Below are 17306 nucleotides of genomic sequence, written 5' to 3'. Positions count from 1 at the left end.
ACCGGCATTCGCATTATGAATGGTCACATTATTACTATTGCGTATCTCCAAAATGTCAATTTGACGTTGACAATTAAATATCAATACAAAATACAAATGTTTTTGTCCTTGATATATAAATTGATAAAATAAATGAAAAATGGACAACAAACCTAATCTAAGTCAATATTTCGGTGCTTCAGAAGTGCCGCCAGCTTCACAATTTTTCGATGAAATCGGGACGTCACCATCTGAAATGATACAGAGTGTTTATTTGGGTGATAACGAAGGTAAATAATAAGACGGAAATGTTATATTATTCCCTTTATGTACCTATGTAATGTGTTACTGTTATAATTGATATGTTAGGTATTCCAGCATCGACTGGCATTCTCGGGCAAAATATGAGTGCTTCGTTTAGCCAACATAAGCTCATGCAGGAGGTTCCTTCCACGAACCTCTTGCCAACTGTGAGCGGTTCTACAGCTATTCCCGTGACGAGTCTACCTGATCCTTCTACATTCTTTGATACTATTGGACCTGAGCCGCAAATTGGGCCTGTAAAAAGTAATCCTGTATCAACTGCTATAATAACTGAAGCTTTGGATGGATTGAGTATTAAGGTACATGCATTATGATTACTGTGTTACTCTCTTAAAAATCCTAAAATTACAGTATAGCACTGTTTGGTTCTTATATATATTATCTCTTAATTTTATGTACTGAAGCCTGACTGTAGCAAAAGCAATAATGAAAACTGCTTGACTTTATTTTACGCTGTCATATTTCACAATTATATATTACTAGCTTTCCGCCTGCGGCTTCGCCCACGTTTTCAAAGAAAAACCCGCATAGTTCCCGTTCCCGTGGGATTTCGGGATAAAACCTAGCCTATGTTACTCGTGGATAATGTAGCTTTCGAATGGTGGAAGAATTTTTAAAATTGGTCCAGTAGTTTATGAGCCTATTCATTACAATCAAACAAACAAACAAAGTTTTCCTCTTTATAATATTAGTGTAGATTATAATATTAGTGTAGATAAGAGAAGTTTTGGCACAAACTTTATTCATTTCATTAAAATATAACAATATTCAGGTATATTTAATTATGTGTAAATATATTTCTTTTTTTTTTCAAAATGAATTATTTAATGTTCTATTGCTATAATATATTGTTTGATTATCAGAATCAACCAGTGGACAAGGAAGCTGATAGAAGAAGAGATGCGTGGATACCAAATGAAGAAGCTAAGAAAACTTTATTAAAGGTTTACATTTCATTTATGAGTTACTATAATGGTCTATTACTGACCACATAAAATTAAGTTTTAAATGATACTTTATTATCTTACTACACTTGAATTGTATTTTAATGAACTTAAATGTAAAATATTTTTTGTTGCAAATAATTTTCTCATTTTTCAAAACACAATTTGTAACAAAAACATTTATTAACAAAGATATTTTTTTCACATTGTATCTATGATTTGAGTAAGTATAGTTAGGTAAAAACACAATAAATATGTTATTCAGGCACAATCATCACCAAAAGGATCTTTCTTCCCTGAAAGAGAAGTTCTTACTATGCCTGGAATAGTCTTAGAGGAGGAATTGGTAAGTTAAACTTCATTTTACTATTACTATTATAATTTGTAATTATTTTATTTAACTGTTTCAAAATTTAAGTTTATGTGGATATTAGAATTTCTTGGCAAATAAAATCTTCCCCAATACAGTACTATATTAATGTGTGTGTGTAAATATTGAGTTTAAGAAATAGTAAATATTTTATCTATTGAAATACTTTTCTAAGGCTTGGTCTATACCGATCTTCATTATGAATCTGGCACAGCTTATATCAAATTGTATAGAAAACTAAAGTAGCATTTTTTATATGAAATGTCATTTTTAATTACCCCATTAAAAAATCACTACTTCTTAATTCAACTTACTCATTAACAATTAAATTATCCCTACAATCCTATAGGCAGACGCACTCCAAGAAGTAGCAGTAAAATACCTGGGTGTAAGTTCAGCAGGTAGCCGGGGGGTGGTGCGAGCTGACCACGTAAGTCGGGATGAAGCAGGTCTCCGGGAACTGCTAAGAACTGGATATTTGAGGGCCGCTGTGAATCTCACTGCTACTCTCATTACTGCAGCTGGTCAAGGTATGTATACTTAAACTAGCTGTTCCCCGCGGTTTCACCCGCATTGCTCCGCTCCTTTTGGTCTTAGCGTGATGATATATAGCCTATAGCCTTCCTCGATAAATGGGCTATCTTACACCAAAAGAATTTTTCTAATCAGACCAGTAGTTCCCGAGATTAGCGCGTTCAAACAAAGAAACAAACAAACTCTTCAGCTTTATAATATTAGTATAGATTAAGCTGAGTTTGACATGTAGAGTATTATTATAAGGAGAGTTTAATCGCTCTGTAATTTTATATAATATGTATATTGTATATATTGTATAAGTTGAAAATTATTTTTGTATTGGATAGTCTATTCCTAATTTACAAAAGAACAGTATAATACATTTCAATGCTATAAAACTAAATTAATAATTGAAGAGTTTTTTTGTATGTTTGAATGCGCTAATCTCAAGAACTACTACTTCAAACGAACAACTTATATTTGTGTTGGATAAACCATTTATTGAAAATTGACATTAAAATAATTATGGACAAACATAACAACCATTAGAAGCAATGAAAACATGTTGCAAAAATAATCGTTTTTGGAGCAGACAAAGTTTCGTAGGTCAGCTTTTTACATAAGTTTCAAATATCTCGTATACATTTAGGTTTAAAATAATCTTTAAAAAATATAGTTACAACCAATTATCCCATACCACACTAAACCAACAGCTCCTTTTTGTTTTCAAATGTGTGTTTAGATAATTTCATATTTCACTATTTTTATAAATTACAATGAATTTTTATTATCCAGAAATTTACGAAATAATATACGCGTAAGTTGATTTTCAGTCATTTAGTACTAAGCACAGTTTTCTCGAACTGTACAATTTTACGTACCAGCTACGTTCTGCAGGCTACAATTTATCGACTAATTGTAGCCCTTACAAGAAAAAGAAAACAACAGTGTATCGTAATTAGTGAATAACAATATAATCATTTTATACAAAATGGAAAAAATATCGATAGCGCGATGCAGACTCGAAACAATTTCAATCTACCCACATCCTGCGTTCTTCGAATAAATGTGGGTAGATTGAAATTAAACAAATGACAATACATATTTCATTTTGTCATTGATTGCATAAACAATGTTTTTCTTCTGATACTACTTACGTTTATTTATGTAATCATTAAATTTGGTATTCAAGAAAATGTTTTAAATAATTGATATAAACACGTTGATATTGAATTTTTTTTCGAGCAAGTCATGTGATTAATAGGTATTGAAGTATCGAATGTTTACTATAATTTTTTAAATATTAATTAAGCACAAGAAAATGCGGTGAATGAACTTTAACGAGCTTATCCAGAACGACGAAAGATCTTAAGTCGTAGTGTATAATTCATTTTGGGAACTATATTTTCTATCACCAAAATTTGTCATCAAGTTGTATCACCTAATAAATAGATCTATCACCACGAAATATTTTCGTTCTCAAATAAACAAAAATTGTTCCCAGGTATGAATTATCAAATTAATGTTAATATGTGTGTAAAATAAGAGATCGATAACCAATAAAATTATATTACATTACATGAATATAAACTTCGTTCTTATATTAACAGTTTTGTTACTTAAATAATAGCTCTGTGCTCAGAATGGTAGATCTGTCACCAAATAAATCGATTATCGATCCCTGACTGCGACTCCTTTTTATTTCATATTTTGTCACCAATACAGTAGTAACATTTTATTTCGTTCAGATATTATATTAATAGTATTCGTTACCAATTTAATACATCAATTTATAATTTTAATGAAAAAATGATCAAATGGGCGGAGACAAATTGGCGCGCTTTAAAAATTGACATATTTTGCAAACATATTATCGGATTAGCCATGTACGCTTAAAGCTGGCCAACCCCCCACCAGAAGCAAAAAATGTGCTTATCGGCCAGAAAAGAAAAAGGGGGCGCCCTTCGAAATCCAAACCAGCTCTGATTATTCAGTGATTATTGTTTTTTGACAATAAATATTGATTATTTTTACTTTAATTAAGCGTTTTATCTACAATTATGCTAGCCATAAGCCAGCTATTAAACCGGAGCTGATTATTCAGTGGTTATTATTTTTAAGAATAAATATTGATTATTTTAACTTTAATTGTTTTCTATGAACATAACATGATTTATTGGTGATCTCTTTAAATTAGTTTAGTTAAATACATATTAGGACACACCTATTATAATACATACAAAAACATTTATTTGGTACTAGACCTTATATCTCAGGATTTTAGGTGATTTATTGTGGAACTGAATTTGCATTGTTTGGTGACTACATTTTGGTGACAGATCTACTATTCTATTTTGAGGACAAACCCTATTATTTAAGAAACACAAAACTAATTAAATTGGTGATAGCTTAAATGATACCCATTCATTTTATTTGAGAAAAAACATTAACGTAATTATAATTTACAGACTTCTTTTGTAACTTTCCGAGTGATACAATATCTAATAGGTTACCATTTAGCTGTGACTGTCTCTGTTTCCTTTATTGAATAATTAATTGTCTTTAGCTATAAATATTTTTTAAAGGTTAGTCTATACATATAATAAAATCGTAGGAAAGTCAAAACTGTACATTGAATATTTTTTTAAAAGAATACATAATCCATGATCTATAATCGATATAGAAGCCAAAAATATAGTTTTTAGAATTTTTGTCTGTTTGTCTGTTTGTCTGTATGTTTGACCGGGCTAATCTCGAAAAGTACTGCATAGATTGACTTGAAATTTTGCATGAATATTACTAACAGGTCAAGTCAGGCTATAGGCTACATATTATCAAGCTATCACTTACGGGGGAGGAGCTGTGAACCTTTATTTTTCTTACGTATTCTCTATACTACGACAACGTACAAACTAAAGACTCATGTTGTTTTTGAGTAAGCCATGCTATTATCTATCTTTACACTATAAAAACTACGTCATTTATGTAATTTTGGCAGAGAAACAGTTAAATGAATATTAGCAGTATAAAGACAAATTTGAAACAGCGCCATCTATGAAGTGTTACAAAAATCAAACACACGTTAACTATTGGAAATTAATAATCAAATGACGCATATATAAAATGTTGTTTGACAATATCTAGATTGACACTATAAAAATCACTAAAAATTATGCCATTTAAGTAACTTGGGAAGAGAAACATAGTTTATTGAATGTAAGTTGTATAATGTTAATTTTGTAACAGCGCCATCTATGAGATTTCGTAAAAATCAAATCAATTTACATGTTAACACTACTGAATACACTGTTGAAAATTAATAATTTAAATATAATCAAGTTATTTATTTAACTCTTTAAGGACGCTACAACGTATTTTTACAAAAACACGCTGTTTTTCGGTACCATTTTAACTTAAAGCAATTACACGTGAGAACATAGTAATATCTTAATTTAAAGATAATATATTCAGCTCTACGTTCATCTTATAAAAATTGTACGACGTCATACAAAATTGTCGCTGAAATACGTTTTTTCCATCACAATAAACGCATAAAATGCAAAAAAATGGGGTCTAAACCGGTACCATTTTAAGAAAATTAAGAGCCTAATCTATCTTCTTAACTATATCTTATTGAGGGATATATAGTCCTTTATATATAGTGTAATTTTTATGAATCTAAATCAAAATTTTATTTCAATAATGAGCTAAATTAAAAATACTTGTCGATTTCTTCATACATTTTGTTCTCGCGGTTCGTCAGACCGCGCTCAGAAGCGCTCTTGGAAGGACGGGTGTATCGCTACTAATAAAAACGAAATAAAAAAGATTATTGTGCGTGCACTGTCTTTTTCGTGATTTGAAATATTTGATACTTTTTATGAGTAAACTGTATAAGTTTCATATTCCAATTATTTGTAATTTAAAATTATGTTTTTAAAATTACCTTGCCTGAGATCCTCTTTTTTATGGGTTGTTGAATAGATTGGTGGGGTAAAACAATTCAAGATGGCGTCGATGAAAATTTGGCTTTTTTTCGTGATGGGTGTCATTTTCATAGTTTTTGGGGTAGCTATTACCGAATATGAGGTCAAAACTGAAATCCAAGATGGCGCCGACGAAAATTTTACATCTTTTCGTCAAGGGTGTCATTTTCATGGTTTTTGGGGTAGCTATTAACGACTATGAGGTCAAAACTATAATCCAAGATGGCGCCGACAAAAATTTTACAACTTTTCGTCATGGGTGTCATTTTCATGGTTTTTGGGGTAGCTATTAACCAATATGAGGTCAAAACTGAAATCCAAGATGGCGCCGACGAAAATTTTACATCTTTTCGTCATGGGTGTCATTTTCATGGTTTTTGGGGTAGCTATTAACGAATATGAGGTCAAAACTATAATCCAAGATGGCGCCGACAAAAATTTTACATCTTTTCGTCATGGGTGTCATTTTCATGGTTTTTGGGGTAGCTATTAACCAATATGAGGTCAAAACTGAAATCCAAGATGGCGCCGACGAAAATTTTACATCTTTTCGTCATGGGTGTCATTTTCATGGTTTTTGGGGTAGCTATTATCGAATATGAGGTCAAAACTATAATCCAAGATGGCGCCGACGAAAAATTTGACATCTTTTCATCATGGGTGTCATTTTCATGGTTTTTGGGATAGCTATTAACGAATATGAGGTCAAAACTATAATCCAAGATGGCGCTGACGAAAATTTGACATTTTTCGTGATGGGTGTCATTTTCATGGTTTTTGGGGTAGCTATTAACGAATATGAGGTCAAAACTAAAATCCAAGATGGTCGTCGAATTTCAAGATCGCGTCATGATAATACTGTCGCGTTATGGAGCAAGGCGGCGATTTTGGTATCTATGAATCTCGCCAAAGAAGTTTCATTCCTGACACGTTTTCTCGGCACACACGTTCTTTTTTATTTTATTCTCTTCATTTAAATGTTTTAGATAAACTTTATTTTAAATAAAGTTTAGCGAATATATTTAAAGAATATATTTAAAGTTACTAATATCTGTCAGAATATTAACATGATTGCCACAGAGTTGCGTTTTATATTAAATTTCTAAATATGCATTTCAATGTTCTTTAAAATTGTTTTTTTTAAGACTTTCTACAAAACTGTGGTTGTTAACGTTTTTGTTATTTTATTTAAGTTTACTTTAAAGGAGTAAGAAAAATATACCTAATTATCGACGGTTACATTGGGGATTTGGTAATAGCTGTCTCAAAAACCTGGAAAATGACACCCATGCCGAAAAGATGTAAAGTTTCGTCGACACCATCTTGGATTTTAGTTTTGACCTCATATTGGTTAATAGATACCCCAAAAACCATGAAAATGACACCCATGACGAAAATATGTAAAATTTTCGTCGGCGCCATCTTGGATTTTAGTTTTGACCTCATATTCGTTAATAGCTACCCCAATAACCATGAAAATGACACCCGTGACGAAATGATGTAAAATTTTCGTCGGCGCCATCTTCGATTTTAGTTTTGACCTCATATTGGTTAATAGCTACCCCAAAAACCATGAAAATGACACCCATGTCGAAAAGATGTAAAATTTTCGTCGGCGCCATCTTGGATTTTAGTTTTGACCTCATATTCGTTAATAGCTACCCCAATAACCATGAAAATGACACCCATGAAGAAAATATATAAAATTTTTGTCGGTGCCATCTTGGATTTTAGTTTTGACCTCATATTGGTTAATAGCTACCCCAAAAACCATGAAAATGACACCCGTGACGAAATGATGTCAAATTGTCGTCGGCGCCATTTTGGATTTTAGATTTGACCTCATATTGATTAATACTTATTTAATAGCTACTCCAACTCCTTGAAAATGACACCCATGACGAAAAGATTTCAAATTTTCGTAGGTGCCATCTTGGATTTTAGTTTTGACCTCATATTGGTTAATAGCTACCCCAAAAACCACCCACATTTGCAAATGTGTTTGCTACTTAGGAAAAGTTATAGGTAATGTGAATGTGTGGTAACGAATTTAATTTATTTCATTCCGACTGTTTCTCGGAATAACGTACATTTACTAAGAATTGCTTACAATGCCGGGTTTAATATATTGCCGGTAACATATAATATTATGTATGATAATAATTCTTAAAAAAGTATTTTATACATTTCTTAAAAAGCTTCGATATTGTATACAATAATACAATTCATATTCAAATTGTTGTAAAATAGTCACACTTTTTTAAGTTGGTTGAATACACTAAAATACTTATAAGGATCGTACCTACTAATAATAGTAACAAAATGAATTTTTAAAGTTCCCAATAATCTTCTGGAATCAATTTCAATAAAAATATAAAAAAAAAAATAATATCAAGTATGAAGATGGTCTATAAAATGGAATGCGCTATGTTTACGTGAGCGCGATGTTCCCGCGAACCACGTGGCGACGTTAGATACCTAAATTTGAGTAACGCAGATTTGTGACAGCGTCCTTAACCCATATCTTCCCTTCCCTATAAGGTATATTTCGTGTAAATAATAAATATTACTACATTTTTTTAAAGAGAGGGTAGATGTTTATTATTTTAAGTAAAACTAGACACCATTATCTACAGTAAATCTAATATTGATTGTGTTCATTAGTTACAATTTTAAAAATCTTCATGTTTTATAAATTTACTAGCTTACCGCCCGCGGCTACGTCCGCTTTGTCTAAAACCTAATAAATTATAATTTATATACTAAAACCTTCCTCTTGAATCAGTCTATCTATTAAAAAAACCGCATCAAAATCCGTTGCGTAGTTTTAAAGATTTAAGCACACAAAGGGACATAGGGACATAGGGACAGAGAAAGCGACTTTTTTATACTATGTAGTGATATTTATAAAGCAATTCAATGCCATAAAACCAAAATTATCAAATGCAATCTTCGTGTTTTGTGAATTTTCACCATCATGCGTTCCCACAAAAGGTAAGTTGTTACTTATAAGTAGGTATTTATTTTTTATAATGATAGCAATTCATGTTTTTTGTTGGTATTATAATATTACACTTTTAGAATGAAATAATAAAATGATGAATTCTTTTATATATGACTTTTACAAGATTTTGAGGTGCATTGGAAACAGTAGTTTTTGATAAAATTTTATTTGTAAGTAGCTTTTTTTATAGATTTACAGTTAACTTTTGATTTTTTTATTTACAGATTCAATGCTCATTATATTATATCGCCTTTGGAAGACGATTTCTACTGACAATTTTACAACACCACTTGAAAATTGATGATTTGATGATAAAGATAGTGGTAGCGAGGATTAAGTGGAATTTAGTAGTCATCCGCTTCGTCAATTTTTGACTGAAGTTAATGTCCAACGTCCAATGGTTTAATCATCATGGAAGTATCTCGGGAAATTTTGGAGGATATTTTTCAGGAAGGAGAGGAGGGGCAGCCAACCACATATCAAACTACTACGTTTTAGTACCGAAAAAAATGTTATTGCCAAATGAAACGTAAATTTTGCACTCACAACTGTACAAGTAATGTTTTTATTTTGACTTTGCGGTTATCTCATTATAAAAAAGACGTGTGGCACTCGGGGACTGCCGCAGTAAAGCTATTGCATAGCATGCCTTCAAGCCGGCAGGTATGGCGACCATTTGGAATCGTCCGAAAAGTATGGCATGGCGATTTTCGTAAATGGCTGCACGACGATGGTTACCTGTGCAAAAGTTAACCTGGTACAAATGGTTGAATTGTTTTTTTTTAAATCAACGCATTCGCGTCGGTATGACGGGCTTTAAGACACACCGGAAAAGTATGGCATGACACTACCGCCTACATCTTTTTTATGGGCTATCGGTAAATTCTAAAATTTGTGTGTTAGGTACAAATCGTTTGACTTTCGCTATTTTTCCGAGGAGTTCGACTAACGCCCACGCGACTAAGCCGCCGGTACCAGCGTTCACACCATCATTTTTCTTTTTGTCATTGCGTACTAAGACCCCTGTAGAACCGCCATCCTGTTACAAATGACTCGAAATTTTGTGTCAATATCTCCCGGTCTATCATTTACATGTTGTTAGTAAAAATAAACTTTGACTAACAGTCAAAGTATATTTTAACTAATACTACTTAATACTAACTAAGTATTATACTTATGTTCAGTATTTATCTGTATTATTATTGCTTGGTAATTAATATATTTTCATGTCGTATACCTAATTATAAACATAAGTTTGATGTGTAATTAGCTGGATTTATTTTTACACACTCACAGACTTATATTTTATGTTAAAATAGTGTTATTAGTAATACACATTTTCACAATTAAAAATATTTCCTTTTTGCTGATGGTGTTGGCATTGAATTAAACCGCGCTGTCGTTTCGTTCACAAAAAGTGATGTTATGAGGATCATATTCGGTCTTCATATCATCAAAAATCTGTGCGAAAACAATAATCACGTGTGAGGCCCTCACGGCAGATCGGGGCGGTCTGACGCGAAGTGGGGACAGCGTTGTCACTGTATCGCTCTTGCCACGCTGTTCAACAGACTTATTCGATAGTTCAGTTTTGTGTTAAGACCGCTGTGACAACCAACCCGTGAGACAACCAAACCCAGTCTCCCCTACTATCCCGTGAGACCGAAACCTTCACTGAGAGGGTATGACGTCTCACAGCTGATCGCAAACGGCATATTGTACTATCCCGTGAGACCAAAACCCTCACTGAGAGGGAATTACGTCTCACTACTGATCAGGACAGTCATATTTTATCTCGAGAATCTGAAACTTTACTCAATATGAAGACCGTTTGACAAATGATAGGGTGCATCATAATATTATTCGATCTCTTGAAGATGAACATGAGCATAAGCAATGACTAGAGTAGGGACGCGAATATTACAATTATTTGAGACAAGAACGATTAATAAAATTGTTTAATGAAAGATTAAGAATTGAAACTATTCGGTCTCTGGAAACGGACGAATAGCGAGACGCCCGTCTTACTGCAGACAGATTTTGTCATAGTTTTAATGACTTAGAGGTAAACAATCTACGAATTCGGTGGTGTGGTCCGACAAAATAATATAAAAGTGGGTTTGCTTATAACCTCACAATTTATTACAGATCATCTTCTGTATAGGCGATATTAACGTAGTATGTTCTTTTTGTAATGCTTTAAAGTGGAGTAAGGAGTCGGCTTTCGTTTGAAGATACACCGGAACCTTTGAAATCACTACTTTTAGAGGAACATACTGTGCAATCTAAACTGTTATTAGAAAATATTCGCTCTTATAGTAGTGCGTTTCAAATGATCCTTTGGTGCTCAATAATTATCAGAAGGTCCTTTCATGCTTACTTTTAAGATACAAGGTCAAGTTTACCATTTGATAGGATCCCTTTTGCCTGAAGGCCAACCTAAGTTTGTTTAAATATATTTTGTATTCGACTACAACGGATAGTGGAATACAAGAAATCAATATCTCTCAAATTTAAAACTGAACTCATTTCACAATTTTAGAACAGGTTAATTCGTATGTATGCAGTTTTAAATCGACATTAGAAGCTTTTCCTCAAGATGGTGATATCGGCACTCAGGATCTCCCTGGACGTGTTATAACGCCCAGGCCACAGTATTACAATTTTTCCTACAGTAGAGCAACGAATGTATTTTCGCATAGCAACGGAGGGGAACTCGCGGGGGGTCAAGTGACACGGGCCACGTACCACAAACATGCTTAGTTTGTGGTACCAAGCGCGAAAGAAAGTCATCGTGTTTTTAGTAAAGTTACTATGTAAACTAACGTAATTTAATACTTAGGTACATATTCTATAATGGTGCGCTCAAACTATTAATCTACATTTAATTTATATTATTATTTGAAATACTAAGTAATGTAGAATTTAAATCACATTCATTCATGTTTTCTTCAGATTTTAAGATTTTCTTATCAGAGTGTTCAATTTTAATGTAGTTAAATTTTATAAGAGACAATAATTAAGAACATTCAAATATAAAGTGTCACGTATTTTTTTTAACGACGAATGACGAAAAACGACGTAATCGCGGACGAAGTCGCGGGCAACAGCTAGTTAATAATAAACCCTGTTTGTATATATTGTATATTGTATTATAAAACACGTTTACGTGCTATATGATAAACAGCTTAAAATTCACGATTTCAAAAAATCCAACGTTCACCAAACACTAGTTTCATTGCCTATTGCCAAATAATCTTTTAATTGTATTTTTATTTATCTCAGGGCCCGGTCGAATGCACAGGCCGACGAAACATACACCTCGAAGCCTTCAACTCTGGTTGACGAGATTCGCAGTAATGTTGAGGATTAGATTACACGAGCCGTTGTTGAAGGAAGCCGAACCGTTTGGCGATTTCAGCAAGCCTGATATGTTTTATCAGGTATGTTTGTTTTTAAGATTTAGCAGTGCTAAGTAAAGCTATGAAGATAGATAGATTTGGGACCGGAATGACATTGTTTTCGTCTTATTTATGGATTCTTATTTCATTTTTTGTAATTCTTTAAATGCCACAAATAATGGAATAAAGATGCCTTAAAATATTGCCAAAGATATTCCTTTCTTTGTAAGGTCTATATCTATACTAATACATATTATAAAGAGGAAAGGTTTGTAATTATGTATGTATGTATGTATGGTTTTCACGCATTAACTACTGGACCGATTTTGATGAAATTTGGCACAGACAATCTTTAGACCCTGAGAAAGAACATAGGCTACCTTTTATTGCGAAAAAAAGCCGAGGCGGACCGCTATGCTAGTATTATGTAATAACAGAAATATGATTTGTATATCATGTGTCTGGTTTTCGAAATAGGAAATTTGAGACATAATTTATTTTTGATGCCATTGCAGGACAATCCTAGTAATATCTATATCTCCTTGCTTAAAAAAGTTAAGATTTCGAGTGTTACCTGTTTGTAGCTGTTTACAATTTATTTTAGATGCCATTGCAGGACAATCCTAGTAATATCTATATCTCCTTGCTTAAAAAAGTTAAGATTTCGAGTGTTACCTGTTTGTAGCTGTTTACAATTTATTTTAGATGCCATTGCAGGACAATCCTAGTAATATCTTTATCTCCTTGCTTAACCCATTGAGCCCCGAGCGGCCCGATCTGACCACGACACAATAGATTTTCTATTGTGTCAGTGATTCCGGGGGCTGAGTGATTTCGAGTGTTACCTATTTGTAGGTATTTACGACCCTTGACTCTTCTTTAAAAACACGTTTTGGCTCATTTCAATCTGTATAGGAAAATTTTAATTTACATGCAAAACGACTCCATACTAATCTATGAAATTTCCCTCAATATTAATTTTTTTACAGTTCTACCCAGATCTATACGAGAACAGAAGCGGGTCTCTAGTGCCATTTTCCTTAAGGCTTCTAGTGGCTGAACTACCCGGCCATGTCGGCAAGTCGGAGGAAGCTATGGACAGATTGTACATCATGTTGGATGTTATACAGAAGGTATGTGATAAGTTATAGGTATCTATTTTATAATTGTTTTAAGACTTAAAGATTTTTTTATCTGAATTTACACGCGTTAAAAATTATAATTTGACAGATAGAATTAATGCAGATTTATACATGTGAAAAGATTGTGTAAAAACGCGTTTTAGCAACATTTTTTGTACATTTCTTTCGCAGTAAAAAGTGTTATAATATAATATTAGTGCCTACTACTATTCATAAAAAAACCTTCTTTATCTTTAGTACCTATAAAATTATAAACTAAATTTTATATATTATATTTTTAGATGCTAGCAAATCTGAATGACAATAAAACTGAAGATGGTTCAGAGACAATAACGGAGGAAGATAAAATAGAGTCGATTAGACTATGGTCCGGCAGGCGGGTACGGGTTATGCACTCTATTGTCAATTGTGCTATTGCGTTAAAGGTAAGTTTATATTATGTAGTAAAATTATTTGTATTGTTTATCGATGTTCACCCAGTAATTTATATAACACTAGCTGTTCCCCGCGGTTTCACCTCTGCTCTGCTCCTGTTAGTCTTAGGGTGATGATATATAGTCAATAGCATTTCTCTAAAAATGGGCTATCTAACACCGAAGGAATTTTTCAAATCGGACCAGTAGTTCCCGAGATTAGCGCGTTCAAACAAACAAACAAACAAACTCTTCAGCTTTCTAATATTAGTATAGATAAATCGATTAATTAATGTCTATTTATAGCACATTCCATATTCACACATTAAATTTATTTGCAATATATTGATTACTCTCGTCATTTAAAAAAAAATGTAATAAACTGCAATGACAAGCAACAGGCGTACAACAACAGAGAGCAATAACTACCGCGTTGTGTTTACACTTTCGACACTATTAACTTTACTTTCAAGATGAATGTATCCATAATACTAATTCCAAATATTTCCTAGGACTACAGGCTAGCAACGAACACTCTAGTTACACTGCAACGACAAGCAACGAGCGCGCAGCAACAGAGAGCAATAACTAGCGCGTTGTGCCGGTTGCACTTGTTGGCCGGTAACGTTGAAGCTGCTGTCACGCATTTGAATGAAGCGAGGGTCACTAGGCTGCATATGTGAGTTTATAGTAGAGCCATTTTAATAGGCAACATTTGACAGTTCAACAAAATTCAACAACGTAACCTAGTAACGACGACATAGAATAACATGATAATTCGTTTTGTTAGAACTGCACATTTGCTTAACTTTTTTCAATTACGATTACATATTTATAATAATAATGACCGATACAAGTAATTTTAAGATTTCATTTTACTGATAAACCATCCTAAACATAATAAACAATTTCTGAATTGAAAAACTGACGTCGCTACAATTTTGTGTCAATAAACCTTTTTTATTTTTAAATACTAGAGACGTTACTCTAAAAATCGAAATCTGACATCTAGAATCGAATGCATTGATTACTTGTGAATAAAAATAATCATAAATTAATAAATTCGATTGACAAATGTTTCAAATCCGTATCGATTAATACATTTTAATCGATGTTTTTAAGCAGGTTACCTTTCTTCGAAGATAAAATTGATAGACGTCAAATGTTGCCTATTAAATTGACTCGACTATAAAAGTTCAACTTCCATTGTATTTTTGAAGTGAAACGTCTTTAGACAGGTTAAAATAAAAATTTCAACTTCGTAAGTATCATGGCAATATCACGTCACGCCATGGGGTTAGGCGATTTTGGTATTTTTTAATCTTGCCAAAGAAGTTTCACTTCTGTCACGTGTGCTGCGCACACATGCCCTTTTTTAGATAGATTATTTTTTTTGCATATGCTTATAAAGTTATAAGACTTATTAAAAATTAACCAAATTTGTGGGTATTCAACATTTACAATTAACAAAATCATTCAATTGTTTATTTATTGAAGAATGGCATCTATTCCGAAAAATTATCAATAAGTTTAACGACTTCATGTTTATCTCTATATTTTAGTGAATGGACTGCATTTTAATCCTTAAATTTATTTTTATTTTGTAGATGCCCAACTCCTGATGTAAGAGAATATGTTGATATGGGATTGATAGATATTGCACAGGGAAAATATCAAGAAGCATATAATAACTTCGCTAGAGCTGCTGATCAGGAACCTACTAATATTATGGTGAGTCTTAAAAAATACATTAGTGAATTTTATTCCAGATTTTTTGAGAATAGCGACAGTTTAGGATAAAATATCCTTATCTATGTTGTATACTTTTTTAAAGTGAACATAATCCTACTAATATTATAAATTCGAAAGTTTGTATGGATGTTTGTTACTCTTTCACGTAAAAACTACTGAACCGATTACAATGAAATTTAGCACACATATAGATGGTAACTTGGATTAACACATAGGATAGTTTTTATCCCGGAAATCCCACGGGAACGGGAACTATGCGGGTTTTCCTTTGCAAACGCGGGCGAAGCCGCGGGCGGAAATCTAGTACGTATATAATTATTGTCGGCAACTTCACAAGTTGTTGGTGTAGTGGGGGAAGGTTGCGCATGAAGTTTTAGTACATTTTTACTTTCGTAATCATGCCCCCATTACGCTAAAACGAAGTCAATGTTACGTGCCGGTGACTATTATTCTCAAGATAGAAAATTCTATAAATAAAAGATGTATAAATATAACAATTAAATAATTTCCAGGTCGCTAACAACATAGCAGTATGTCTTCTCTACATGGGCAAACTGAAGGAAGCGATCACAGTCCTGCAGAAAGCGATACAGTCAGATCCTGAACGCGCACTCAGCGAGAGTTTACTAGTTAATCTGTGCACATTACACGAGTTGCAATCAGCAAATACGGGAGATAAAAAACTAGCTCTGTTACGTTTATTGTGCCAGCATAAAAGTGACACGATACCAAATGTCGTGGAGGCGCTAAAATTGGCTTAGTCATCTGACATTGACGTTAGTTTTGGCGGGAATCGTTTAAAATTATGTGATAATTTATTTCGTAGCGATAATATAATAAGTTGAAATTGTTTTGTTGTAAGGCTAATAAATATTATTGAAGTATATAAATTGTTCTTTTATTATGGTAGTGCAGTTATAAATAAATCTGTACTAAAACGTCCATAATATTATTTAAAAGTCGTATTCAACTCCAAGTGAAGGAACATTTCGTGGTTGTTTTTTAAAAATTAAACTTGCTCTACGATACCACTGAAACCACACTCAATAATATAAAAAAAAAATACCTCAGAGAATATAATATTGCGTCAGATTTCACGACATTCAATACTGGTATTCAAGCCTATTTAAGAAAGGTAGGCTTTCTTGTATGAAGGTTATATATGGGCTTTTGTTTATTGCAAAATATACCTGCGTGGTGTTAGTTCAGTGCATTCTCACAATTATAGAAGCCAATAATTCATTCTCGTATTGTTACACTCATAGGTATTTCTCTTTCCATTATAGTTTATACACAATTATATAGATACTTAAAAATTTTTTTTTTTTTTTTTAATAATGATATTGAAATTATTTCAATATGAGTAGGTAGGTTCATTTATTTATTTATTTTTATGTAAACGAATTTGCTAAATTGTATTGGCACCAGCAAACTGATGAATAGATATCAAATGAAGCAGTCAGGCTCTTGTAAAT

The 17306-nt window shown here is 32.6% G+C and overlaps 1 protein-coding gene across 2 annotated transcripts; it reads left to right on the top strand.

Annotated features, from left to right (window-relative positions):
* The first annotated feature begins 77 nt into the window (after positions 1-77).
* On the top strand, positions 78-16721 carry LOC123701916 (trafficking protein particle complex subunit 12). 2 transcript variants are annotated; one of them, XM_045649533.1, is made up of 11 exons: positions 78-269; positions 358-602; positions 1167-1247; positions 1513-1593; positions 1967-2147; positions 12409-12566; positions 13514-13657; positions 13948-14091; positions 14592-14758; positions 15687-15810; positions 16344-16721. In XM_045649533.1, the coding sequence occupies exons 1-11, from the start codon at positions 140-142 to the stop codon at positions 16590-16592; spliced, it is 1704 nt and encodes a 567-aa protein (XP_045505489.1). In that variant the 5' UTR covers positions 78-139; the 3' UTR covers positions 16593-16721. The 2 variants fall into 2 exon arrangements, with proteins under 2 accessions (XP_045505489.1, XP_045505488.1); XM_045649532.1 differs by having other exon boundaries at positions 349-602.
* The last annotated feature ends 585 nt before the right edge of the window (positions 16722-17306 follow it).

This window comes from Colias croceus, chromosome 22 (genome assembly GCF_905220415.1).
Source record: "Colias croceus chromosome 22, ilColCroc2.1".
NCBI classification, from domain to species: domain Eukaryota; kingdom Metazoa; phylum Arthropoda; class Insecta; order Lepidoptera; family Pieridae; genus Colias; species Colias croceus.
The sequence above is the reverse complement of the archived record's forward strand: the minus strand, read 5'-3'. Positions and strand labels throughout refer to the sequence as shown.